The sequence below is a fragment of the Pantherophis guttatus genome, chromosome 17 (genome assembly GCF_059756535.1).
Source record: "Pantherophis guttatus breed Tessera chromosome 17, ASM5975653v1, whole genome shotgun sequence".
NCBI classification, from domain to species: domain Eukaryota; kingdom Metazoa; phylum Chordata; class Lepidosauria; order Squamata; family Colubridae; genus Pantherophis; species Pantherophis guttatus.
The window spans coordinates 11,005,951-11,032,611 of NC_142079.1; the positions used below are offsets into that span (position 1 = coordinate 11,005,951).

Here is a 26,661-nt window from a genome sequence, read left to right on the forward strand (position 1 = left end):
TAATATAAAGATATATATTAGATTGATAATATGAGAAATTAGAAAATTAGTAAATAATGAATACGGGATGAAGCACAAAAGATTTGTAACCGATCGACACCCTGTTTGCAATTGTAATGGATGATGGATGTTTTATGTTTTGTTTAAAAATGTATTTTTTTAAAAAAAAAAGGATTTAAAATTATGAATTTAGTGGTCCCTGAGGTCCGAAAGGTTGGTGACCCCTGCTCTGAAGTTTTTTCTCTGGCCAATGAAAAATAGAGAGACCTTTGTGGACCATCAAGGAAAAACATGCTTTTGAGAATGAATTGAGCAATCCAGAAGGGCGGGGAAAGACCAAGGGGGCTGGGGGCGATGGGGATTGTAGTTGGAGGTCCCGTGTATACATCGCTTCAATACATGCAGGCAGGCAGGCACACACACACTGCCCCCTACACACGCAAGAGGTGTGTAGGGGACGGTTGGATTCCCCATTTGGCTGCCTTGCGCTCACTTGCACAACCTCCACCTTCTCTGGAGGCGGCAGGGGGTGTGCATACAAAACACACAAACACACACACCCCTTACTTCCAAGGGGCTGAGACTATTGCATTCCCCGCTTGGCTGCTTTGCACCCACGCGCATACAAAACAAACACACACAGACACACACTTTCAAGGGCTTGAGACTATTGCATTTGCACACAACACAAACGCACAGGCACACAACCTTCCAAGGGCCTGAGACTACTGGATGTGCATACAACACACACACAGGCACACAAACAACCTTCCAAGCCCCCCCCCCCCCAGACTATTTATTTATTTATTTTTAAATTTGTATACCGCCCTTCTCCCTGAGGACTCAGGGCAGTGAACAGCCAAGTAAAAGCATAAACTATAAACATTAAAATGCAATTAAAAAGATATATATAAATTTGGCCCCATGATTAAAAACTATAACAAACAATTAAAAACATTTTAAAAAGTGTTAGGCCAGCCCACCCCTATTGCACATGCATACAACACACACACAGACACACACACAACCTTCCAAGGGCCCGGGACTATTGCATGTCCATACAACACACACACACACACAACTTTCCAAGGGCCCGAGACTATTGCACGTGCATACAACACACACACAGACACACACACAAAACCTTCCAAGGGCCCGGGACTATTGCATGTCCATACAACACACACACAACTTTCCAAGTGCCCGGGACTATTGCACGTGCATACAACACACACACAGACACACACACAAAACCTTCCAAGGGCCCGGGACTATTGCATGTCCATACAACACACACACACACAACTTTCCAAGTGCCCGGGACTATTGCACGTGCATACAACACACACACAGACACACACACAAAACCTTCCAAGGGCCCGGGACTATTGCATGTCCATACAACACACACACACACAACTTTCCAAGTGCCCGGGACTATTGCACGTGCATACAACACACACACAGACACACACACAAATCCTTCCAAGGGCCCGGGACTATTGCATGTGCATACAACACACACACACACAAACACACAACTTTCCAAGGGCCCGAGACTATTGCACATGCATACAACACACACACAGACACAGATAGACACACAACCTTCCAAGGGCCCGGGACTATTGCATGTCCATACAACAGACGCACACACACACAACTTTCCAAGGGCCCGAGACTATCGGACGTGCATACAACACACACACAACCACACAACCTTCCAAGGGCCCGAGGCTCCTGCCCTTCCCCGCCGCGCTGCTCTGCGCCCACCTGCAAAAGCTCCAGGATCTCGAAGACGCGGTTGGCGCACCGGCGGCTGCCCAGCGCCTCCTCCAAGCAAGCGGCCAGCCGCATTTCGGCTTCTTCTCGGCCCGCAGCCTCCGCCATGGCCCCGAGCTCCAGAGCTTCCCTCCGCCGGACCGCGGCTGCTGCCCCACGTGCGCGGAAGGAAGCCCCGCCAGGCGCCGCCTTGCCCACCGGCTCCTCCTCCTCCTCCTCCCCGGCGTTGCCAAGGAGTTGCAACCCAGCGCTCCCGGGCGCCCGTGCAAATCAATGCCTTGGAGGTCGGGGGGGGGGAGTGAGGCTTTGGGGATGGGGGGCTTTGGGTGAGTTATGTGGGGCTCGGGAAAAGACCCGAGGGGAGGGGAGGAATATTGGGAGCGTGGGAATGTAGCACATCTGGGAAGCGCCGGGCGTGGGAATTTAGCACATCTGGCTGGGCAAAACAAAAAACAAAAATCAGTCCTTCCTAAAGGGGCATCGCCTATTGCTCCCCCTGGTCACTCCCCCCCCCAACTATATATTATTAAAACTATTTATTAAAACATCATCAAAAAAAAAAGCACAACAGAGAATGTTCTTTCTGCACCAACTCAGGAAGCTTAAACTGCCCAAAGATCTGCTGATCCAGTTCTACAGAGGAACTACTGAGTCTGTCATCTGCACCTCCATAACTGTCTGGTTTGGCTCTGCAACCCAACAAGAGAGACCCAGACTTCAGAGGATCATTAGAACTGCAGAAAAAAACCATGGCTACCAACCTGCCTTCCATGGAGGACCTGTATCCTGCACGAGTCAAAAAGAGGACTGTGAAAATATCTACAGACCCCTCGAATCCTGGACATAAATTGTTTCAACTCCTACCCTCAAAACGACGCTATAGGGCTCTGCACACCAGACAAAGACAGTTTTTTCCCTGAATGCCATCACTCTGCTAAGCAAATAATTCCCTCATCACCATCAAACTATTCACTAAGTCTGCACTACTATTAATCTTCTCATCATTTCTATCACCCATCTCCTCCCACTTATGACTGCATGACTGTAACTTTGTTGCTTGTATCCTTACGATTTATATTGATCGTTTCCTAGTATGATTTGATTGCATATTTGTACCCTATGACTATCATTAAGTGTTGCACCTTATGATTCTTGACGAATGTATCTTGTCTTTTTATGTACACTGAGAGCATATGCACCAAGACAAATTCCTTGTGTGTCCAATCACACTTGGCCAATCAAGAATTCTATTCTATCCTATCCTATCCTATCCTATCCTATCCTATTCTATTCTATTCTAATCCATTCCATTTTCTATTCTATTCTATTCTGTTCTGTTCTATTCTAATCCATTCTATTCTATTATAATCCATTCTATTATAATCCATTCCATTTTCTATTCTATTCTATTCTATTCCATACCATTCTGCTTTCTTATTCTATTCTATTCTATTCTATTCTATTCTATTCTATTCTATTCTATTCTATTCTATTCTAATTCTATTCCATTCCATTCCATTCCATTCCATTCCATTCTACAATAAGAACGGATACAAACCAAACTGGAACAGAGGAAACGAAATATGTATTTTTAAAAAATTCTTCTGTTTAAACATTCCCCCAAGGCTGATGGGGAAACATGGAATGAGGTAGTCCTCGACTTACAACAGTTCAAAGTTTAGCCACCGTTTGAACTTACAACGGCGCTGAAAAGATGGAACATATGACCGTTTTTCACACTTATGACCATGGCAGCATCTTTCATTTTTTCACACTTAGGACCGTCACAGGAGCCAAACTCAGATGCTTGGCAACTGGCTATTTGTATTGATGACCTTTGCGGTGCCCTGGGGTCTGGTAATCCCCCTTTTGCGACCTTCCGACAATGGGGAAACCAGATTCGCTTAACAACAGTGTTACTAATTTAACAACTGCGATGATTCACTTAACAACGGTGGCAAGAAAAGTCGTAAACTAGGGCAAAACTCAACTCACCTAACGTAATTTATCAATTTAGCAACATAAATTCTGGGCTCAGTTGTGGTTGTAAGTTGAGGACTACCTGCATTTTTAAAATTCTTCTCTTTAAACTTCCTTCAAGGCTGATGGGGAAATAGAGTGGTACTGGTGGCCTAGAGGTGAAGCTCTCGCCTCACAATCAGGAGGCTGTGAGTTCGATCCTAGATAGAGGCAGATATTTCTTTCTCTGGGCACGATGAGAATATATCTGCCGAACAAAATTCCGCATTGGCGACAGGAAAGGCATCCGGCCAGTAAACACTCAGCTCCATTCAGTTGCCCGGACTCCACCCCACAAGGGATAACGAGTCTTTAGATGATGATGATTGGGATGCGGTGGCTCAGTGGCTAAGATGCTGAGCTTGTCAATCAAAAAGTCGGCAGTTCAGCGGTTCGAATCCTAACGGGGTGAGCTCCCGTGACTTGTCCCAGCTTCTGCCAACCTAGCAGTTCGAAACCACGTAAAAAAATGCAAGTAGAAGAATAGGGACCCCGTTTGGTGGGAAGGGAACAGTGTTCTGTGCGCCTTTGGCGTTGAGTCATGCCGGCCACATGACCACGGAGACGTCTTCGGACAGCACTGGCTCTTCAGCTTTGAAACGGAGATGAGCACCGCCCCCTAGAGTCAGGAACAACTAGCACATATGTGCTAGGGGAACCTTTACCTTTAGATGATGATGATGATGAAGGCTGATGGGGAAATATGGGAATATGCAGTTGGGGAGTGTTTTTTTTTTCCCTCTTAAGTCTGCAAAGCTGGAAAAGTTTCAACACAATTAAAAAATTTACATTGTGAGGATGATAAGGTGGCAAGAACAGACCTGTTTTGATCGGCACGGCTGATTTATTAAAAAAAACTTCCAAGATTTTAGGCTCCCATCTCCCTAAATGTCAGAGTGGGGGAGGCCAGATGAGACAAAACACACTTCAGGTACGCACAGTTACAAGAATGTTATAAAAATGTACACTTTTAATACACTTTCAGGTAAGATACAACACAAATCCTTCCAATCCTACAGCCAAAAGTACAAATTATTTTTATCTTCATAAAGGTAATTTACAAGTCAGTTTTACCAAGGGGAGAAAGGAAGGAAGGGGCAATCAGAAATGTGGAACCACCGAATTGGCATTTTTTTTTTCCCCGTGAAAAATCAAGACACGGAAATCGTGCACGTTTTTTTCCGTTGAAATCAGACATACTCGAAAGCCAGCACAGTGAAATTGAAATTGGTGATGTTACTTTATGCGTACAGAGTTCATTTTACAGCGGTGTTCCCTTTAACCTCAGTAACATTAAGCGGGGTTGAACTTCTAACTCCCACAATTTCGCAGCCGGTTGGCTGGGGAATTCTGGGAGTTGAAGTCCAACCCCGCTTATGGTTGCTGAGATTAAGGAAGAGGGATTTATAGCCTTGTGTACAGACGTAAGATTTTAGCATATTTGGGGAGCAAAATTAGTTTTGACTGGTAGATTTGCATGGAAGGTGGGAAGGAGAGCGAGAGGACTCTTTAAGGTGGGGGCCCTAATTTGCCAAGATCCCACTCTTGTAGGGGTACTTGAGGCCAAACAACTCCCCCCAAATATCTTGGTTTTTTTCAAATGAATTATATCACTCCCTAACGGCTCCTTCTCAGAAACTTAACTGATAAAATACAAGTCTATGGTATGAAATAGATTTTGGGGTAAAAGAACTTCAACGATGTCTACCTTCCTTTATGTAGAAAGGTTTTTATTTATTTATTTTTTAATTTTAAAAAGCATACCTTTTTTTTTTGAAAAAAAAAAAAAAAGAGGCTCCAAAATAGAAAGGATACGGCGTTTAGAAGAGCAAAAAGGCAACAACAAAAGGGGTAAGAAATTGTGCTTGTTCGAAAGAGCGGAGATGACGAAGTTAGGTGGCCAGCACTGATCTCAACTTGGGAACATCTGGAGGTAGGACAGATATCTGTATTGTCCGGAAGTTTGGCATGAGTGCCAGTATATAAGTTAGTATGGGAGGAGGAGGAGAAAAGGAGGAGGAGGAGGAGGAGGAAAAAGGAGTGGGAGGAGGAAGAGGAGGTAGAGGAGGAGGAGAAGAAAAGAAGGAGGAGGAGGAAGGGGGAGGAGGAGGAGGAAGAAGAATTAGAAGAATTAGAAGAAAGGAGAAAGAAAGAAAGAAAGAAAGAAAGAAAGAGAAAGAAAGAAAAAGAACGAAAAGAAAAGAAAAAAGAAAAAAAAAGGAAGAAAAGGTTTGTTTCAAACAACCGAAGGTCTGAAAAATACCTCTGTTGTTTTGGTGTTGATAGAAAAAATAATAATAATAAGTTGCCTGAATGTCTCTCCTCTATCCCTCTGAAATGGAAACACAGCTGAACTTTTAAAACAAGACCGCAAAGCGAAAAGGGCCAAAACCAATGCTGGAAACTTGTAAGTTAAATTTCCTTCAGCGTGGAAGCCCCACTAAAATAAAAAAACCCCACAAGAACAGAACATTGGACGAGCAATAAAACATGTTTTTTTGTTTGTTTTTTTTTCTTCTTCCACCCATGAAAAAGGGGCTGAGAATGGTGGGCGACGATGAAATACACTTACTGTCACATAATATTAATACCTTTTTTTAAAAAAAAAAAAGACCGACCAACCAACCAACCAACCAATTACGTGTTAGCACACTGAATATCTGAAACCGTGAAAAAGGGAAAAGCAGAAGCTTAAAACGAAGAGTTTCTCTGTACAAAAGAAGGAAAGAACGCACGCACACACATACGCAACAAGCACAAAGACCGAATTAAGCAAAACAGTAAGCAAAACGCCTGACACCCCACCCACCCCCACAAACCAACGTGCCACAAGTTAATGTTTGTTTGTTTGTTTGTTTAAAAAAGGCTCAAACCTCTCCCCACCCCACCCCACCCAAAAAAAAACCCCGGTGACTGAAATATGATGCATAATTACAGATACTTACAAAATCTTCACATTTGTCAGCTCAACGGAGCAGGGAGTGCTTTGGACCAGGAGGTCTCCAACCTTGGCGACTTTTAAGCCTGGAGGACTTCAACTCCCAGAATTCCCCAGGGAATTCTGGGAGTTGAAGTCCACCAGGCTTAAAAGTCGCCAAGGTTGGAGATCCCCTGCTTTGGACAAAACTTTCTGTCCTACCCACCCACCCCCCACCTCCCCCCTTGGATAAGCGAGGCCCGGACAATGTCCGGCTTTGCACCCCACAAAGATTTTCCCCATCGGACAGGGGTGACGATAACGACCGGCGTTGCTACCCACACAACAACTGGAGAAGCAACTTTGGGGTTTCCACCGAAAGGGCAGTAAGCGTCTCGGTGAGCGGTCGGGCTAACGGAGGAGTTCGGGGAAAAAAATGGCATTTCCTCGGGAGTTGCATTTCAAAATCTTTCCACGAATCTGTCCGGGAAGCAGAGACGTCTGGAGGAGAGCAGGGAGAAAACAGCCCTGGAAGTTTCGCAGGAGAGACGCCTGATTTCCGATCTCGCTGGATGGGAGGCCACCTAGAGAGCTCTCTCTCTCTCTCCTTCTCCCTCTCTCTCTCTCCTTCTCCCTCTCTCTCTCTCTCCCCCCCTGGCTTGCCGCCATGAAAAGGTGAAGGACTCAGCTGGGTTTGTTCGGAGCCTTTAACCGGACAGGCGCCCTCATTTGCACTTTCGTTGGCTGACTCTGCCCGTCGGGCGGGGCGGGCGCCTGGGCAGGGTTCGGCACGACCGAGGCTTGGATCTGCGGGGAGGCGGTGGTTACCACTTGCTGTTGGATCAGTTTCTGGGGGACGACTTGAGCCGTGGCGGTGGTGGCTGGGATGACCTGGACTTGGTGTTGCCCCGCTGTGGTCTGAGACAAGGTGACCGTTTGGGGCTGAGCTTGAACCTGGTGGGGGGGGGGGAGGGAGGGAGAAAGCAAAGAGAAGTCAGGGAAGGCAACCTGGCTCAAGTGGCTAAGACGCTGAGCTGGTCGATCAGAAAGGTCGGCAGTTCGGCGGTTCGAATCCTTAGTACAGGTCTCCTGCGTGAGCAAGGGGGTTGGACTAGATGACCTCCAAGGTCCCTTCCAACTCTGTTACTGTGGGTACAGGGGGAGGCTTCATTTCCCTACAAGCTAAGGTAAATAGAAGAAATAGGATAACAGTGTTGGAAAGGGACCTAGTCCAACCCCCTGCTTAGGCAGGAAACCCTACAGTACTTCAGACAAATGGTTGTCCAACATCTTCTTAAAAACTTCCAGTGTTGGAGCCATTCACAACTTCTGGAGGCAAGTTGTTCCACTGGTTAATTGTTCTCACTGTCAGGAAATTCCTCCTTAGTTCTAGGTTGCTTCTCTCCTTGATTCGTTTCCATTCATTGCTTCTTGTCCTGCCTTCAGGTGCTTTGGAGAATAGCTTGACTCCCTCTTCTTTGGGGCAGCCCCTGAGATATTGGAACACTGCTATCATGTCTCCCCTAGTCCTTCTTTTCATTAAACGGTTCCTGCAACTGTTCTTCATATGTTTTAGCCTCCAGCCCCCTAATCATCCTGGTTGCTCTTCTTTGCACTTTTTCTAGAGTCTCCACATCTTTTTTACATCCTGGTGACCAAAACTGGATGCAGGATTCCAAGCGTGGCCTTACCAAGGCCTTATAAAGTGGTATTAACCCTTCACATGATCTTGATTCTATCCCTCTGTTGATGCAGCCTCGAACTGTGTTGGCTTTTTTGGAGGCTGCAGCACACGACTGGTTCATATTTAAGTGATTGTCCACTAGGACTCCCAAGATCCCTCTCACAGTTACTGCTATTGAGCGAGGTGCCACCTATTTTGTTTTTCTTGCCTAAATGTAGATACTTGGGGTGTGTTTCGGTTTCAGCAAAGGCATTGGGGCGTAAAGTTGTGGCATTCTTGAGGAACAGATGCTTGGCTTTTAAACACGAATGACAGAGTTGGAAGGGGAACTTGGAGGTCTTCTAGTTCAACCCCCTTCTCAAGCAGGAGGCATTACAGGTTGACTCAGCCTTCCATCCTTCCGAAGTGGATAAAATGAGGACCCAGATTGTTGGGGGCAATAGGCTGACTTTGTAAACTGCTTAGAGAGGGCTATAAAGCACTACAAAGCGGTATATAAGTCTAAGGGCTAGTGCTATTATAATATCCCAGACAAATGGTTGTCCAACATCTTCTTAAAAGCTTCCAGTGTTGGAGCATTCACAACTTCTGGAGGCAAGTTGTTCCACTGATGAATTGTTCTCACTGTCAGAAAATTTCTCCTTAGTTCTAGGTTGAATCTCCCCCTTTTAAAAAAATCCCAGTGGACTTGCTTTTTGTTTCCTCTTTTTGCAAATTTCAAGTTCCCCTCTCTATCTTCTCTCTACCTTTTCATTGTGTGTTGAAAATGGCTTTGCAAGGAGAAGCCGACCAGTAAATCCTGCAGGCCTACCAGCAGGGTTCCACGTGGATGGACAACTAGGAGTTGCTTCAAAGCAACATCTGGAGGACTGCAAGATTTCCATCGACAGTGGATCGGATGAACATAGATTTGAAATGTATTTGAATATCAGTTGCTCGGGTTGGTAGTTGGGCTGTTGGTCTGAGCTCCGAGCTTGGCAATTTGGTTGCAAACGTTTCGTCACCGTTTGAGGAGACATCGTCGGCGCGCCTTTGAGTTGTGCTCGTCTGTCAGTGCAGTGACTCTGTGCAGGAAAACAACTCAAAACGCACTGATGATGTCTCCTTGAATAGCAATAGCACTTAAGATTTATATAATGCTTCACAGTGCTTTGCAACCCACTCTAAGCGGTTTGCAGAGTCAGCCTGTTGCCCCCAACAATCTGGGTCCTCATTTTACAGACCTCAGAAGGATGGAAAGGCTGAATCAACCTTGAGCCAGTCAGGATCGAACTGCTGGCAGTGGGCAGAGTTAGCCTGCAATTCTGCATTCTAACACTGCACGCCATAGAAGGGAGGGAGGGAGGGAGGGAGGGAGGGAGGAAGGAAGGAAGGAAGGAAGGAAGGAAGGAAGGAAAGGAAGAGCAATAGCAATAGCACTTAACTTCTATACCGCTTCACAGTGCTTTGCAGCCCTCTCTAAGCGGATTACAGAGTCAATCTATTGCCCCCAACAATCTGGCTCTTATATTTTACTGATCTCAGAAGGCTGAGTCAACCTTGAGCTGGTTAGGATTGAACTGCTGGCAATGGGCAGAGTTAGCCTGCAATACTGCATTCTAACCACTGGGAAGGGAGGGAGGGAGGGAGGAAGGACAATAGCAATAGCACTTCTATACTGCTTCACAGTGCTTTCCAGCCCTCTCTAAGCGGTTTCAGAGTCAGCCTCTTGCCTCCAACAATCTGGGTCCTCGTTTTACCCACCTCGGAAGGACGGAAGGCTGAGTCAACCTTGAGCCTGCTGAGATTCGAAATGCCAAATTGCAGGCAGCCGGCAGTCAGCAGAAGTAGCCTGCAGTACTGCACTCTAACCACTGCGCCACTGTGATGAAATGTTTGCAACCAAGTTGCCAAGCACGGAGCTCTGACCAACAGCCCGAAAATAGATTTGCCTGGAGCTGTTGGTTCAATGAGGGGCAATTTTAACGCCTTTCTGAGAAAGATGAGACTGCCATCACACTAAGCTTCGAGATCCAGCTGCCTTCTGTGAGGAAGCCGCTTCCAGGCAGGGCACACCTGGAAGAGGCAACAGGTTCTTGAAAACCTTACCTGTTGGGAAACCGAAACCACCTGCTGGATGTTAGCCACCGCTGTTTGTTGGGAGACCACCTGTGGGATCTTGGCCACCTTTAAGAACAAGATATTAGGATGTGTGAGAGCGGGGTTGGAGGGCGCGCAATTCAACAACATACAGCAGGTGGATTTGTCTTCCGTCAAGTCAAGTCAAGTCAAGTCAAGTCAAGTCAAGTCAAGTCAAGCCAAGCCAAGCCAAGCCAAGCCAATGTTTATTACAAAGACCAGAGACCTTGTCTTCCATCAGTTTTATGTGCAAACCTGGCCAATGGGTTCTTACAGGTAGTCCTTGATTTACGACTGGTTGTTTAGTGCCCATTCAAAGTTACAGCGGCCCCTGAAAAAGGGACTTACGACCCAGATCTGAAGTTCCGATGGCCACCCTCTCTTTCCCCCAAAAGAGCCATGTGACCACATTTTGGGCGCTTAGGCAACTGACCGGTGTTTTCAGCTGTTTGAGCTGAATTGAGGTTTTCAGCTGAATTGAGGTCACGTGACCTCAATTCAGGGGTGAAATCCAACAGGTTCTGACAGGTTCTGGAGAACCGCTAGCGGAACTTTTGAGTAGTTTGGAGAACCGGCAAATACCACCTCTGGCTGGCCCCAGAGTGGGGAAGGGAATGAAGATTTTGGGGTATCCTTCCCCCAGGAATGGGGTGGGAATGGAGATTTTGCAGTATCCTTCCCCCAGGAGTGGGGAGGGAATGGGGATTTTGCAGTATCCTTCCCCTGGAGTGGTGTGGGAATGGAGATTTTGCAGTATCCTTCCCCTGGAGTGCGGTAGGAATGGAGATTTTGCAGTATCTTTCCCCCAGGAATGAGGAAGGGAATGGAGATTTTGCAGTATCCTTCCCCTGGAGTGGGGAGGGAATGGGGATTTTGCAGTATCCTTCCCCTGGAGTGCGGTGGGAATGGAGATTTTGCAGTATCTTTCCCCCAGGAATGAGGAAGGGAATGGAGATTTTGCAGTATCCTTTCCCTGGAGTGGGGAGGGAATGGGATTTTGCAGTATCTTTCCCCCAGGAATGAGGAAGGGAATGGAGACTTTGCAGTATCCTTCCCCCAGGAATGGGGATTTTGCAGTATCCTTCCCCCAGGAGTGGGGTGGGAATGGAGATTTTGCAGTATCCTTCCCCTGCGGTGCCCACCAAGCCACGCCCACAGAACCGGTAGTAAAAAAAAAAATTGAATTCCACCACTGCCTCAACTGATGACTTTTTTTTAGGGTAATCAGTATTTGATTCTGCTTTCCAGTTTTTTTTAAAAAAATCCCACGTAGCAAATAATGGCTTCGCAAAATGACTGCGCCGTTCACATTACAACTGTCCCCCAAAAAAGGGGGGGGGGCATTTACACACAGTGGGCATTTACACACAATGACCTGCTTGGCAACCGTCACAACTTAACAACCATAATTGCGAGCCAAAGTGCCGTTGAAAGGCTGCCTTGTATGCGCTTGGGGGTTGGATGGAAATGTTGAGAAAGCAGCGAAGAATCCAAGCGGAAGTTTTCCGCGGTTTCCTTCTCCTTCCCACCCACCCACCCACCCCCGAGGAATGAAATGAAGCTGGGGTGCCTCTTTACCTGTATTTGGGTCTGGACCTGCTGCGCACCCCCTGACTTCTGGGGCTGAGAAATCGGCGTCGGTAGGAATTGGGCTTTGATGGCCGGCTGGGTGGCGTAGACTTTCTGCTGCTGAGACGCTGGCTGCTGGGTCTGGACCGTGACCTGCTGGGAATTGATCCGGTGACCATCCAGGAACGGAGGGTTATGATGGGTGTCACTCTAGACCAGGGATGGGCAAATGTGGCTCTTTTACAACCTGTGGACTTCAACTCCCAGAATTTCTGAGCCAGCTTGGCTGTCTCAGGAATTCTGGGAGTTGAAGTCCACAGTGTCAGCGTTCCAGCGCTGACATATGAAAAGGAGAGGAGAAGCTTGAACTTTTGCCTACTTAATTCCTTTGACGTTTCTGTCTCCTCGGAGATGGGAGGAGGGGGGGACAGATTCCTGTGATCTGATGGAGATGGGATGAGGAGAGTGGCTTGGAAGATAGCCAATGAGACGCAGAGAATTGGGGATTGGAAAGGGAGGGCTTGGGGGGCAACGGTCAGTGCTGACTGCGAAAGAGCCAGGGGCAGATCACTATGCTCAAGAAAGAGAAAATTTCCTCAAAGATCGGCAGTTTGGAAATTCATTTATTTTGAGATAGCATCGAAACCTGACACACAGGTTGTAAAAGAGCCACATTTGCCCACTCCTGGTCTAGAGTCTTGCAGATTTTCTTGCAGACATTTCATTACCCAACTAGGTAACATTATCAGTGCTGGAAGGAAAAGGTGTTTGAGGAGGAGGAGGAGGAGGAGGGAGACTGACCTTCTGTTGAACACCTGCCTGTCCTTGGGCCACCTGTGGCTGGATGACCTTCTGCTGGGCCGCCTGGTGGTGCTGAGCTTGTTTCACCTTCAGAAACTGTTGGACGTGGAGCGGCTGAGCCATCACTGCCTGCCCTCCTGCTCAGGATGCAAAGAAGAGATGTCAAAACAAGCCACTTTTTTCAGGGCTCTTTTAACTTCGAACGGTCACTAAACAAATGGTTGTAAGTGGAGGATTACCTGTCCATCTTTTTTTATTTTATTTTTTTTGAGTGGCAAGCCGCTCATTGATTCATTGACTGGGCGGCTACAAAAATTGGATGAACAAACGATTCAGCTAAACGAAAAAAAAACACCTCGGCCCCATTTTCCATCCAAATCCTTTCCGACCCAATTACCTGCTGCTTTCTGCGGCTGCCCAATCGCCACGCTGATTCCGGAGACGGTAACGGGGAGGGCGGTCACCCCTGCCGACGACACCACCGGGACGGACATCACGGGCGGCTTGGTCAAAGCCACTTGGGCTGCTTGAGGCGTCTGACCTGGGATCTGGCTTTGGGCTTGGAGCTGAGAAGCAGCTACACGCGTCTAAGCAGGAAGGAAGCGGGATGATTGGACAGGTGCAAAGCAAGAGGCGGGGCAACTGGGGCTGTCTAGTCCAGGCGTGTCAAACGCAAGGCCCGGGGCCTGGATCTGGCCTGCAATGTGGTTGGATCTGGCCCGCGAACCGTCCTGGAAAATGTAAGGGGTCGGCCAAGGTGGCTTCGGACCAGTCTACCCAATGCTAGTGTTGTGGTCCGCCAGCAGCCTGTGGAGCTGAACAGTGAGGAGGCTGGGGAGGACCATGGGCCAATCCTGGAGTCTGGGGAAGGCCTGGATGAGGGCTCTGCGTCGGAGGCAGAGATGGGGCCAGGGCCATCTGGGAGCGATGTGCGGACCCCAGGAGCCTCCAGAGTCGGATAGCAGAGAGGCAGAGGAACAGGAGGAGTCTGTTCCTAGTGCATGCATGCGCAGAGCTGCCGGAAGGCAAGAGCAGCTAAAGCAAAAAGGACGACTCAGGAGTAAGGCCAGGAGATGACTGGCCCCTCCCAGAAGGCTTAAAACAGACCAGCAAGGGCTCTTGGGCTCTTTGAAGGAAAGTAACATTGCTACATTTGCTTCTTGTCAGCATCTCTTGCTTCTGAACTTTTGCCAAGAAAAGCCTCTGGCAGGGTGCCAAAAGAAGGCAAAGGTTGGTGATAAGGCCGAAGGAGTGTTTACAAAGGATTTGTTTTGGAATTAATTTGGACTAAGCTGAGAATGAAGTAATTCTCAGCTGTTCTAATAAAATATGTTTGTTTAGGACTGATCACAACCGCTAAGAGGAAACATGCCAGCAGTTTGGGGAGTGGCATCAAGCTGGCCACGTCCACCTGTCAGCTACACCTATTGAGTAGCTTCAAGATGGCCACACCCACCCAGTCAGCTACGCCCATTGATTGGCTTCAAGCTGGCCATGCCCACCCAGTCAGCCACGCCCATTGAGTGGCTTCAAGCTGGCCACGGCCACCCAGTTGGCCACACCCACCCGGTTGGCAATGCCCACCTGCCCCCCCCCCTCTTGAGGTCAATCACAGCCCTGATGCAACCCTCAATAAAATTCTAAGAATCTTAATGAGATGAGTGAACAAAAGGAGAGACACTTTAGGGAGAACGGTCTGCCCTCTGAGACCCAGCGAAACGCTGGACCACCCTGGGAAGGTGAAGGAGGTCACTCACCAACCGGGCTACTTGGAGGCCGGTGACCGTGGTGCCAGCCAGGACTGCGCTTGGCCTGGAGGCGGCTACCGCCGTGAGCTGCTGCGTCTGTTGTTGTTGCACCTGGACCTGGGCTGTCTGTTGTTGTTGCGCACCGGGGGCTCCCTGTGGCTGGGAGGTTTGTTGTTGCATTGCTTGCATCTTCTGCTTCTGGAACTTAATGAGCTGCTCCTGGTGGGTGGAAGCCGAAGCCCCCAAAGAAGGTAAATTGCAACTTCTTGTAGGGTTTTCCCTCAGTGGTGGAATTCTATTTTTTTTTTTAACTACCAGTTCTGTGGGCGTGGCTTGGTGGGCGTGGCAGGGGAAGGATACTGCAAAATATCCATTCCCTGCCCACTCCAGGGGAAGGATACTGCAATGTCTCCATTCCCTGCCCCACTCCAGGGGAAGGATACTGCAAAATCCCCATTCCCTCCCCACTCCAGGGGAAGGATACTGCAAAATCTTCATTCCCACCCCACTCCTGGGGGAAGGATATTGCAAAATCCCCGTTCCCTCCCCACTCCAGGGGAAGGATACTGCAAAATCTTCATTCCCACCCCACTCCAGGGAAACGATACTGCAAAATCTCCATTCCCTGCCCACTCCAGGGGAAGGATACTGCAATGTCTCCATTCCCTGCCCACTCCAGGGGAACGATACTGCAAAATCTCCATTCCCTGCCCACTCCAGGGGAAGGATACTGCAATGTCTCCATTCCCTGCCCACTCCAGGGGAAGGATACCGCAAAATCTCCATTCCCACCCCACTCCAGGGGAAGGATACCGCAAAATCTCCATTCCCACCCTACTCCAGGGGAAGGATACTGCAAAATCTCCATTCCCACCCCACTCCAGGGGAAGGTTACTGCAAAATCTCCATTCCCACACCACTCTGGGGTCAGCCAGAGTTGTATTTGCCGGTTCTCCGAACTACACAAAATTTCCACTACCGGTTCTCCGGAACCTGTCAAAACCTGCTGGATTTCACCCCTAGCTTCCCTGAGCTGGGAAGAGGAAGCCCTGGGAAAAGTGGCTTTCTTTGGAAGCCGAAGCAGTGGGAGAGAGGGAAGGATCGCCCAGCTTCTGAACCACAGAGGCAGAGACCCTCCTCTTCCTCACCTGGGAGATCTTGCCAACAGTCTTAATCTGGGGTTGCGATGGCATCTGGCCTGGGCTTTGGATCTGGGGAACTTGGACCTGTCCTGTGGCCTGCTGCTGTTGTTGCTGCTGCTGCTGCTGTTGCCGTAGGAGTTGTAAGTTATTTGGATTGATGGTCTTTCCGGAGAGTTGCACGCTGGCTGCAGCAGCTGGAGGGGGAAAAAAAGAAAAAGAATCATGAGCTGCGGTGGCGCAGTGGTTAGAGTGCAGTACTGCAAAGCAGCTTCTGCTGCCTGCCGACTGCCTGCAATTTGGCATTTCGAATCTCATCAGGTTCAAGGTTGACTCAGCCTTCCATCCTTCCGAGGTGGATAAAATGAGGACCCAGATTGTTGGGGGCAAGAGGCTGACTCTGTAAAACCGCTTAGAGAGGGCTGGAAAGCACTTTGAAGCAGTATAGAAGTCTAAGTGCTACTGCTCTTTTTTCCTTCCTTCCTTCCTTCCTTCCATCCATCCATCCATCCATCCATCCATCCATCCATCCATCCATCCATCCATCCATTGTACATAGTGGTTAAAATGCAGCATTGCAGACTAACTCTGCTGATTGCCAGCAGTTCAATCCTCACAGGGCTCAAGGTTGACTCAGCCTTCCATTCTTCCGAGGTGGGTAAAATGAGGACCCAGATTGTTGGGGGCAAGAGGCCGACTCTATAAACCACTTAGAGAGGGCTGGAAAGAACTTTGAAGTGGTATATAAGTCTAAATGCTATTGCTATTGTCCTTCCTTCCTTCCTTCCTTCCTTCCTTCCTTCCTTCCTTCCTTCCTTCCTTCCATCCATCCATCCATCCATCCATTGTACATAGTGGTTAAAATGCAGCATTGCAGGCTAACTCTGCTGATTGCCAGCAGTTCAATCCTGACCAACTCAAGGTTGACTCAGCCTTCTATCCTTCCAAGGTGGGTAAAATGAGGACTCAGATTGTTGGGGGCCAGAGGCTGACTCTGTAAATCGCTTAGAGAGGGCTGGAAAGCACTGTGAAGCGGTATATAAGTCTAAGGGCTATGGCTCTTCCTTTCCTCTCCCTCCTTCCCTCCCTCCCTCCTTCCTTCCTTCCTGCCTGCCTGCCTGCCTGCCTGCCTGCAAAGTGGTTGAATGCAGTATTGTAGGCTAATTCTGCTGACTGCCAGCTGCCAGCAGTTCAAGTCTCACCAGGCTCAAGGTTGACTTAGACTTCCGTCTTTTCACGGTGTGTAAAATGAGAACTCAAATTGTTGGGGGCAAGAGGCTGACTCTGTAAACCGCTTAAAGAGGGCTGGAAAGCAGTGAGAAGCGGTATATAAGTCTAACTGCTATTGCTATTAAGAAGGGAAAAATAAGATGGCAGAGATAGCTAAATTGAACACAATTGATTTTGTTTCTGCTTGGAAACCACTTTTGAGGTGGGGGGAAAAATGCAACTTTGATTTAGGGTTTTGCCGATTAGATATAGACAGACAGACAGACAGACAGACAGACAGACAGACAGACAGACAGACAGATATCAATATATTAAATGTCTCATTATCCAAACTAGGTAACATCATTAGTGCTAATGATACAAGGGATGGAGGTTTGTGTATTTTGGGGTGCCCATAGAAACGTGGGGGGATGAGTCTGCTGCTGACTAGCACTGACCACGTTACTTCAACTCCCAGCATTCTCTGGCCAGCTAGGGAATGCTGGGAGCTGGAAGTCCACCCTTCTGAAAAAAGCAGCTGAGGTTGGAAAACGCTACTCTCAAGGATGCAGCCCCCCCACAGGTTTTACCTGGCGTCACCTGGGTGACCAAAGACCTCGGCTGAGTCTGGACTGGAGTCAGGTTCGTGGTCACCACAGCTGAGGCAGTCACCGAAGTGACCGCTCGAACTCCGGGCGTAGACGTGAGGGTGACCAGTTCCGTGGAGGTGGCTGACGTGCCGGTGGCTCTCTGCTGGGAATGGACCACCTGAGCGGTGGTAGTTCCTGCTCCCGAGGTCTAAAAGGAAGGAGAAAAATCGGAAGGTTTTAGGATTTGCGGTTTAAATTCGCCACGCTGGACCGGACTTGTGAGAGCTGCGATGCCGGTTGGCAGGCTGAAAAATCCGCATTCGGAGCTAATTTTTTTCCTTTGAATCTTTCCTGTCTCTCTCAAGTGTCTTCAGCCACATCTGTAACAATTTGGCCCCACTTCGTCCAAAGGGGGCGACACGGTCCCTCGTTAAGACACAACGCATCATGGTTTGTAACGGAAGGATGCCAATCTTAGAAGGACAGAATGTTGGTCCAGAATAATAATAATTTAATAGGAAACATCTTTAGATCAATGCAGCCAAACCACTTTCAAGTTACTTAAATAGAGGTTCGTATTATCACAGTAGTAGTAGTAGTAGTAGTAGTAAGGAGGAGGAGAAGCAGCAGCAGCAGCAGCAGAAAAGGAAGAAGGGGAAGAAGAAGAGGAAGAAGAAAGGAGGAGGAGAGGGAGAAGAAGGAGGAGGAGGAAGGAAGAGGAGGAGGTGGGAGGAGGAAGAGGAAGAGGAGAAGGAAGAGGAAAAAAAATATCTTTATCAAAGCCCATTTCTAACTCAAAATTAGAACATCTACTTTCTTGACGTTTCAATACTCAGCAAACATTCTTTTAACCTCATATTTCACCCCCCCACCCCCCAAAGTACAGTCCAGCAGAATCAACAAATAAAAATCAACGGCCTTTTAGATAGAGACCACTTTCTGCTCTCAAAAGGAATGAATATCATGAAGCTTTTAAGAAAACTGTATTTCTCTGCGAAGACCATAATTTTCTCTCCCTGTTGCAAGTACGGTTTTGCTCATGCGAACTGCACAGACCAAATGAGAATATCTAGGACGGAGCCATTTAGAGAAAGCCGAGATAGAAGTCCGGTTCGCACCGTATCATCAGGAGAAATTTTAAAGACGAGGAGGAAGGAGAAGGAGGAGGAGGAAGAAAAGGAAGGAGGAGGGAGGGAGGAAGAAGAAGGAGGAGGCGGAGAAGAAGAAGAAAAAGAAGAAGAAAGGAAGAAAAGAAAGAAAGAAAGAAAGGAAGAAAGGAAGGAAGGAAGGAAGAAAGAAAGAAAGAGAGAGAGAGAGAGAGAGAGAGAGAGAGAGAGAGAGAGAGAGAGAGAGAGAAAGAAAGAAAGAAAGAAAGAAAGAAAGAAAGAAAGAAAGAAAGAAAGAAAGAAAGAAAGAAAGAAAGAAAGAAAGAAAGAAGGCGGCGACACTGACATTAACAAAGGCACTGATGATACCTTTAACACATCCACATCTGCCTATCCCAGGTCCTTGGGAAGGACTCGATAGGTGGTCAAAAATGCCAAACAGACCCAGTCTGAACAGCTGGAGGCCTGTGCGATGAACCCCAATACCTCCAATCCTACCTATTCTTCTCCAAAAGCTGTCCCACCACCCCACCCCACCCCACCCCATTTTAATACTAGGTAGCCATTATTTTATTTTATTTTTTGCAAAATTCACCGTCTTAGTTTTCTGCTCCGAGGAACGGCCACTCACCGCCAGCGTCCCGGGTATAATGGGTGAAGCCAACCTCTTGTTGATGGGTTGAAAAGTAGTTGCGGGGACCCCAGTGATGGTGTTGACGCTCACAGTGGCTGGAAGGAAAGGGGAGGTCACTCGGGTTGCAGGTGGAGCAGAAATGGCGGGGGGAGGAGGGAAGGGTATGGTGTGTGGGGTGGGAGAGGGCGGGAACATTTATTCTGCCGCTTTCCCCTTTGCAAGGACTGGCCAGATATACCTGTTTGTATGTTGGCCCCGGTCACGGTGGGTTTCATGGTGCCAGCCTGGAGAGAGAGAGAGAAGGCACTGACATTGGTAGGAGGAACCAGGGAGAGGTCCTCCAGATCCCCTCCAGATGTTTTCCAGCATTAATATAGCAATGGCCCTTAGACTTATATAGCGCTTCACGGCGCTTTTACAGCCCCTCTCCAAGTGGTTTTATAGAGTCAGCCTCTTGCCCCCAACAATCTGGGTCCTCATTTTACCGACCTCGGAAGGATGGAAGGCTGAGTCAACCTTGAGCCTGGTGAGATTCAAACTGCCAAATTGCAGGCAGCCAGCAGAAATAGTCTGCAATATTGCATTCTAAGCACTGGGAAGGAAGGAAGGAAGGGAGAGGAGAGGAGGGGAGGGGAGGGGAGGGGAGGGGAGAGGAGAGGAGAGGAGAGGAGAGGAGAGGAGAGGAGAGGAGAGGAAGAGCAATAGCCCTTAAACTTATATACAGATTCACAGTGCTTTCCAGCCCTCTCTAAGCTGTTTACAGAGTCAGCCTCTTGCCCCCAACAATTCGGGTTCTCATTTTACCCACCGTGAAAGGACAGAAGGCTAAGTCAACCTTGAGCCTGGTGAGACTTGAACTGCTGGCAGCTGGCAGTCAGCAGAATTAGCCTTCAATACTACATTCAACTACTTTGCAGGCAGGCAGGCAGGCAGGAGGGAGGGAGGGAGGGAAGGAGGGAGAGGAAAGGAAGAGCCATAGCCCTTAGACTTCTATACCGCTTCACAGTGCTTTCCAGCCCTCTCTAAGCGGTTTACAGAGTCAGCCTCTTTCCCCCAACAATCTGTGACCGAGCTGGCTTTCACGCCTAAGGTGGGACTAGAACTCCCAGTCTCCTGGTGATTGGCCCAATGTCACCGGGACAGCTTTCAAGCCTGAAGGGGGACCATAACTCACAGTCTCTTGCTGATTGGCCCAAAATGACCGAGCTGGCTTTCACGCCTAAGGCAGGGCTAGAACTCACCGTCTCCTGGTTTGTAGGGAACCGCCCCACCAGTACACTATTTAGCACGAATCCTCATCTCTCCTAACTCTGAGAGGTAACCAAGAGAAAGGAATTGTTCCAAAGCCACGCATAAAATCCAGTTTCTGCCTTGTGGTCCTATTTGGTTGCCTTTACAGAGAGCTTTTCCTTTTTCCCACCCCGGCCAGCGGGTCTTACCAACACAGCTGTGTTTGCCACCGTGGTCGCGGCCGTCTGCAGCCCACCTTGAGGCTGCTGGATGCCCTGGCCTTGCACCTGGGTCTGAGTTTGTGCTTGTTGCCCTGCCAAGGGCTGAGCTGTTTGCTGCCCGGCCTGCTGTTGTTGCTGCTGCTGTTGTTGTTGTTGCTGCTGCTGCTGTTGTTGTGGGGCGGCTTGTTGCTGAGCTCGCTGCTGTTCTGCCAGAGCCTGGAAAGAAGAAGAGAGCCAAAGAATTGGCAGCAGGGCTCTTCCCTTGGGGTGAGGTGGGCTGGGCTGAGAGAAAATGACTGGCCCAAAGTCATCTATCCGGCTTTCATGCCTAAAGTGGAACTAGACCTCACTGTCTCCTGGCGACCGGCTCAAAGTCACCCAGTATTTCTCCCTAAGGCAGCCTTACAACTTAGCATGATCAGCAAATAGGCCCAAGAATTAAAAACACAAAAACACTTTCTTTCTTTCTTTCTTTCGCTCTCCTTCTTTTTCATTCATTCTTACTTTCTCTCTCCTTTTTCATTCATTCTTTTTTTTTTTTAATTTGATTTATATGCCGCCCTTCTCCGGAGACTCAGGGCGGCTTACAATGTGCTAAGCAATAGCCTTCATCCTTTTGTATATTTTATACAAAGTCAGCTTATTGCCCCCACAAACTGGGTCCTCAATTTACCTACCTTAGAAAGGATGGAAGGCTGAGTCAACCTTGAGCCTTGGCGAGATTCGAACCTGCAGTAATTGCAGGCAGCTGGTCTTAATAACAGGATGCTTTAGACCACTGTACTACCAAGGCTCTTTTCTTACTTTCTCTCTGTTTCTCCTTTCTCCCTCTCTCTCCTTCCCTCTCTGTCTCTCTCTTTCTTTCTTTCTCTTTCAACCTACCTTCTTTTCCTTTGCGATGCGCTCCGCTCGGAGAGATGCAACTTGAATTGGAGGCAGCGGTTTATCATAGTTGATGCCACTAGAATTAGAGGAAAAATAGATAGGGTAATAAGTAAAGAAACTTAGGTCAAATAGGAGGTACCGTGTTTCCCCGAAAATAAGACCCTGTCTTGTATTTTTTTGAACCCTGAAATAAGCACTTGGCCTTATTGCCATGCACTCAAAAGCCCGATTGGACTTATTATCAGGGGATGTCTTATTTTGGGGGAAACAGGGTAGATACCGGTAGGTAGGTAGGTAGGTAGGTAGATAGATAGATAGATGATAGGTAGGTAGGTAGGTAGATAGCTAGCTAGATGATAGATATAGATGATAGATAGATGATAGATAATAGATAGATAGATAGATAGATAGATAGATAGATAGATAGATAGATAGATAGATGATAGATAGATAGATAGATAGATAGATAGATAGATAGATAATAGGTAGGTAGGTAGATAGCTAGCTAGATGATAGATATAGATGATAGATAGATGATAGATAATAGATAATAGATAGATAGATAGATAGATAGATAGATAGATAGATAGATAGATAGATAGATAGATAGATAGATAGATAGATAGATAGATAGATAGATACCGTGTTTTCCCCAAAATAAGACCCTGTCTGGTATTTTTTTGAACCCTGAAATAAGCGCTTGGCCTTATTGACATGCACTCAAAAGCCCGATTGGGCTTATTATCAGGGGATGTCTTATTTTGGAGGAAACAGGGCACAGAAATGTGATGAATGAGCAAATGAGTAAATGAACGAATGATTGATTGATTGATAGATCAAAGTGAACCAAGTTAGATATTCTGAAAGGGGGGAAAAAGGCACAAGGCAGTTAAATGAAACCCTGATGATTTCAGTGCTGGATTATGTACAAACGCATGTAAACACATCAGTAACATAAAACAGTGTTGGAGCAAATACCCTGAACTCTAGATCAAGGGGGGGTCTCCAAACTTGTCAACTGTATGACTTGTGGACTTCAACTCCCAGAATTCTGCATGGCTGGCTGAGAAATTCTGGGAGTTGAAGTCCACAAGTCGTAAAGTTGCCAGATTTGGTGACTCACACCCTCTAGATCATACGTCTTTTCCACTTTCTCTTGCCAGTTCTTACCTTTCTGCAAGGACTGAAGTGTGTTTAGGGTTTTTCTGGAAAGGATTCATGCCAAGCCTGAAATAATAATAATAAAAAAAGATAGGTGTTTGCTAGAAAGCCATGCAATTTAAAAATTGCCACGTGTCATTAGATGCGAATCCAAAATTCGAAATGAAGGAATTGGTTTAGGCGCACAAAACAGCAGCTCAAATGGACACCAGAAAGGGCATATCCAGGCACACCTTTTGTTCATAACACATTCTTTACACTTTTCTGAAGTGCAAACTTCTATTATTTAACACGAGACTGTACTTTCAGCTCGTTCGTTAGATTTTTTTATCCTGCCCTTACTACTTTAAAAGTAACACAAGGTGGCGAACATACCCAATACTTCCTCCTCCTCCTATTTTCCCCACAACCTAACTGTGAGGTGGACTTGGATGAGAGAGAGAGAGGGACTGGCCCAAAGGCACCCAGCTGGCTTTCATGCCTAAAGCATGAAAGTCTAGAATTCACTGTCTCCTGGTGAGTGGCTGAAAGTAAGCTAGTTGCTTTCATGTCTAAGGCGGAACTATAACTCGCCGTCTCCTGGTCATTTACCTGAAGACACTCAGCTGGCTTTTATGCCTAAAATGGGACTAGGACTCACAGTTTCCTGGTAATTGACCCAAAGTCACCCAGCCAAACTTTCATGCCTTAAGTAGGACTAGAACTCCCCGTCTCCTAAGGTGGAACTATAACTCACCATCTCCTGGTCATTTACCTGAAGACACTCAGCTGGCTTTTATGCTAAAACGGGACTAGGACTCAGTTTCCTGGTAATTGACCCAAAGTCACCCAGCCAAACTTTCATGCCTTAAGCAGGACTAGAACTCCCGTTCTCCTAAGGTGGAACTATAACTCACCGTTTCCTGGTCTTTTACCTGAAGTTGCTCAGCTGGCTTTTATGCCTAAAATGGGACTAGGACTCACAGTTTCCTGGTAATTGACCCAAAGTCACCCAGCCAAATTTTCATGCCTTAAGCAGGACTAGAACTCCCGGTCTCCTGGTTTCTAAGTTAAGACCTTCCCTACTACACCTGGCTCTCCTTTATCAATATCACATCTGGGGACCGCCAACTGGATTCAGGCCTATTAAGTATGGAAAGGACTCATTTTCTCCCCCAATGGTTCTTTTATGAACTTACAGGGGTTTGATGGGTGGACTCCTCTTCCCAGCAATCAATTTCATGATCTCGAAATGGTTTGTGTAGAGATGGGTGTGCGACGCACCTTCATCCTGGGCGTACAGCTGGTTGGTCCGGAGCGGGCGACTGTTCTTTGTCTAAAGGTGAGCAAAGGTGACAAACTTCATATATGGAGCAACGTGGAAAGAAGCAAGGAGGCATTGGTCTACGCACCGACTCATGTGGGAGTTTCAACGCAGCAATCTTCCCTAATCTGGCATTCTCCAATGATGACAGATTATAGCAATGTTTCTCAACCTAGCCAACTTTCCAAAGAATAGACTTCAACCCCCAGAGTTCCCTAGGGTCTGGCTTCTCTAGATAACAAGACTCTATGGTTGTTGGATCTTAGTGGGTTGGTTTAACCAAGGCTTTTAAGCTGATGTTTCAAAACCTGGCTAACTTTCAGAGGGGGTGGACTTCAACTTCCAGAATTCTCCAGCCAGCCAGGATGGCCAGTTGGAGAATTCCGGGTGTTGAAGGCTACCATCTATTAAAGTCGTGCAGGTTGAGAAATATCGGACTACAGAGTCCATCTCAAACAGAGGAGACTGTCTAGAATAGTCAGGCAAGACTAACTAATACAAACGCTGAGAACAGATAATGAATTGAAAGAAGTGAATGAATTCTTGATTGATCTCTCCGTTGCCTATCCTGTTTTTTGATTTTCAGAACTAAACATGGCTGGTTGTAGCATCAGCATTTTTGAGAAGCGAGTTCCAATACAGCCTTCAGGGCTGTCACAGGAGCAGGTTCTCTTTGACCATAAGCGTAGGCTGGTTTTCCCCATCACAAGAAAACTCCAATTGTTTTAAACATACTGTATTTTTTGGAGTGTAAGACGCTCCGGACTATAAGATACACCTACCTTTTTTGGGTAGGAAAACAAGAAAAAAAAGTCTATCTCTGCCTCCCAGCAATTTGTCTCCTTGCAGCAAACAGCCTGTTTCAGTTTCAGTTTCAGCACAGCCTGATTAGCACAAGAAAAAAAAATCTGCCTCTGCCTCCCAGCAATTTGCCTCCTTGCAGCAAACAGCGGAGGCTGAAAATGGGGCACATGGAGGCGACAATAGGCAATGGCAGGGCAATAACCCTGCAGCCTGAAACAGCTGATGGTCGGGAGGCCGATCCAACCGACCATCAGCTGCTTGTGCTAATCAGGCTGTGCTGAAGCTGAAACTGAAACGGGCTGCTTGCTGTTTGCTGCAAGGAGGTAAATTGCTGGGAGGCAGAGGCCAAAGAGTGGGGGACGCTGGGTGGGCGGGGCTACATTCAGTGTATAAGACGCCTCCGAATTTTTACCCTCTTTTGGGGGGGGGGAGAATATGCGTCTCATACTCCGAAAAATACGGTCGTTTGCTGAACCAGCCACAACGTCCTGTTGAACGCCATCGGGCTAAGCCGAAAAACCACAACCGACAAACCCACAGGGCTCGGATCTGTGGCGACCCCGTAAAGTCCAAATCAAGCCGGCCAAAAGAACTTGGCCGCGCGTGCATAGACAAACACACACACGTAGAGATGTGCAGCTTTTTCTTGAAACGTTGGGTCTCCTAATCGAGTTGCATACCACGTTCATTTGCAAGCTCACAAAGGCTTAATATTTGTGATATCAGAAAGAGGGCTCCAGAGTTTTGCCCCCTCGTTGAGGTGTGTGTGTGTGCATGTGTGTTCGTGGTATGTGTGTGTGTGTAATCCAATTGGCACAGAACCACTCAAAAGGACCATGACATCTCCTAACAATATAGCTATATTGTACTGCTCAATTTCTGCAGGGGTTAATTTGAAGGGGGTGGGGGTGGGAGATGGAGGTGGAGAGGAGGTGATACATTACCTGAGGGGCTGTTGCAGGAATTAATTCATTAAAGTTCTGCAAAGCAATCAGATTTCAAAATGAAAAGTAAAAAACGAAAAGAAAAAAAATCCCAGCTAGTAGCCAAACTTTTATTAATTCAAACCCAAAAATTAAAAAAAAAAGAAAAAGAAAGAAAGAAAGAAAGAAAGAAAGAAAGAAAGAAAGAAAGAAAGAAAGAAAGAAAGAAAGAAAGAAAGAAAGAAAGAAAGAAAGAAAGGAGAAGGGGAGGAAACCAGACTAAACCATGAGGAATGAGGTGTCATTTCTGGGAGGTGGATGGAGTCTATTTTTCTTTTTCTTTTCTTTTCTTTTCTTTTTTTGAACAATAATTTAAAAAATAAATATGATAATAATAATGGAATTCAAACCGGGTGAGGAAATCGCTCAACCGCATGCTGGAGACACAAAAGGGACCACAAATCACAAATCTACTGCGTCGGACGCGGAAAATAAAATGGCGGACGTTTTCGAAAGGGCCGAAATCGGGAGGTGAGGGGAGGCGGTGTGAGGGAATATGGACCGTTCCTACTTCAGGTCGGGGGGTGGGGGGGGGGAGGTGGTGCCATCTCTGCTGACGCTTAAAGAGATCGGAACTGTCTGCAATTGGAACAACAATTTGTAAGTGCACACCTTATAAATGCTTTTAGTCTTCTTCTTAGGGTTCGCTTCATACATAAGCTGTAAAATAAGAAGCAAAGTTTGACTTTCCGCGATGGGTTTGGGAAGGCGGTTAGTGTCACAAAAAATAAAAAGTAATAATAATGATAATAATAATG

General features: G+C 47.3%; 2 protein-coding genes across 36 annotated transcripts in view; both read right to left on the reverse strand.

Moving 5' to 3' along the window:
- NOC4L (nucleolar complex associated 4 homolog) overlaps nucleotides 1-2,218 on the reverse strand; it is a 73,852-nt gene extending 71,634 nt beyond the window's left edge. For 6 of the 9 annotated variants that reach the window (XR_015730272.1, XR_015730271.1, XR_015730273.1 and 3 more), the window contains exon 1: nucleotides 1,774-2,000. Coding sequence is in view for 2 of the 9 variants with exons in the window: in XM_060683835.2 (XP_060539818.2) it covers nucleotides 1,774-1,890 (117 nt within the window). In the remaining 7 variants the exon portion in view is untranslated. Of the gene's footprint in view, nucleotides 1-1,773 lie in introns of all 9 variants that reach the window. The other 3 variants (XR_015730276.1, XM_087880277.1, XM_060683835.2) reach the window with 2 other exon arrangements.
- A 2,524-nt stretch (nucleotides 2,219-4,742) lies between these two features.
- The window catches only part of EP400 (E1A binding protein p400), a 103,960-nt gene continuing 82,041 nt past the window's right edge, over nucleotides 4,743-26,661 (reverse strand). For 8 of the 27 annotated variants that reach the window (XM_087880301.1, XM_087880298.1, XM_087880294.1 and 5 more), the window contains 16 exons: nucleotides 26,516-26,563; nucleotides 25,865-25,900; nucleotides 23,992-24,128; nucleotides 22,823-22,879; nucleotides 21,650-21,728; nucleotides 20,756-20,983; nucleotides 19,555-19,600; nucleotides 19,278-19,411; nucleotides 17,577-17,784; nucleotides 15,787-15,974; nucleotides 14,648-14,857; nucleotides 13,288-13,477; nucleotides 12,891-13,027; nucleotides 12,099-12,245; nucleotides 10,491-10,568; nucleotides 5,529-7,672 (listed from right to left, as the gene is read on the reverse strand). In XM_087880301.1, the coding sequence (XP_087736427.1) occupies nucleotides 7,403-7,672; nucleotides 10,491-10,568; nucleotides 12,099-12,245; nucleotides 12,891-13,027; nucleotides 13,288-13,477; nucleotides 14,648-14,857; nucleotides 15,787-15,974; nucleotides 17,577-17,784; nucleotides 19,278-19,411; nucleotides 19,555-19,600; nucleotides 20,756-20,983; nucleotides 21,650-21,728; nucleotides 22,823-22,879; nucleotides 23,992-24,128; nucleotides 25,865-25,900; nucleotides 26,516-26,563 (2,193 nt within the window). In that variant the 3' untranslated portion in view covers nucleotides 5,529-7,402. Of the gene's footprint in view, nucleotides 7,673-10,490; nucleotides 10,569-12,098; nucleotides 12,246-12,890; nucleotides 13,028-13,287; nucleotides 13,478-14,647; nucleotides 14,858-15,786; nucleotides 15,975-17,576; nucleotides 17,785-19,277; nucleotides 19,412-19,554; nucleotides 19,601-20,755; nucleotides 20,984-21,649; nucleotides 21,729-22,822; nucleotides 22,880-23,991; nucleotides 24,129-25,864; nucleotides 25,901-26,515; nucleotides 26,564-26,661 lie in introns of all 27 variants that reach the window. The other 19 variants (XM_087880303.1, XM_087880302.1, XM_087880287.1 and 16 more) reach the window with 18 other exon arrangements.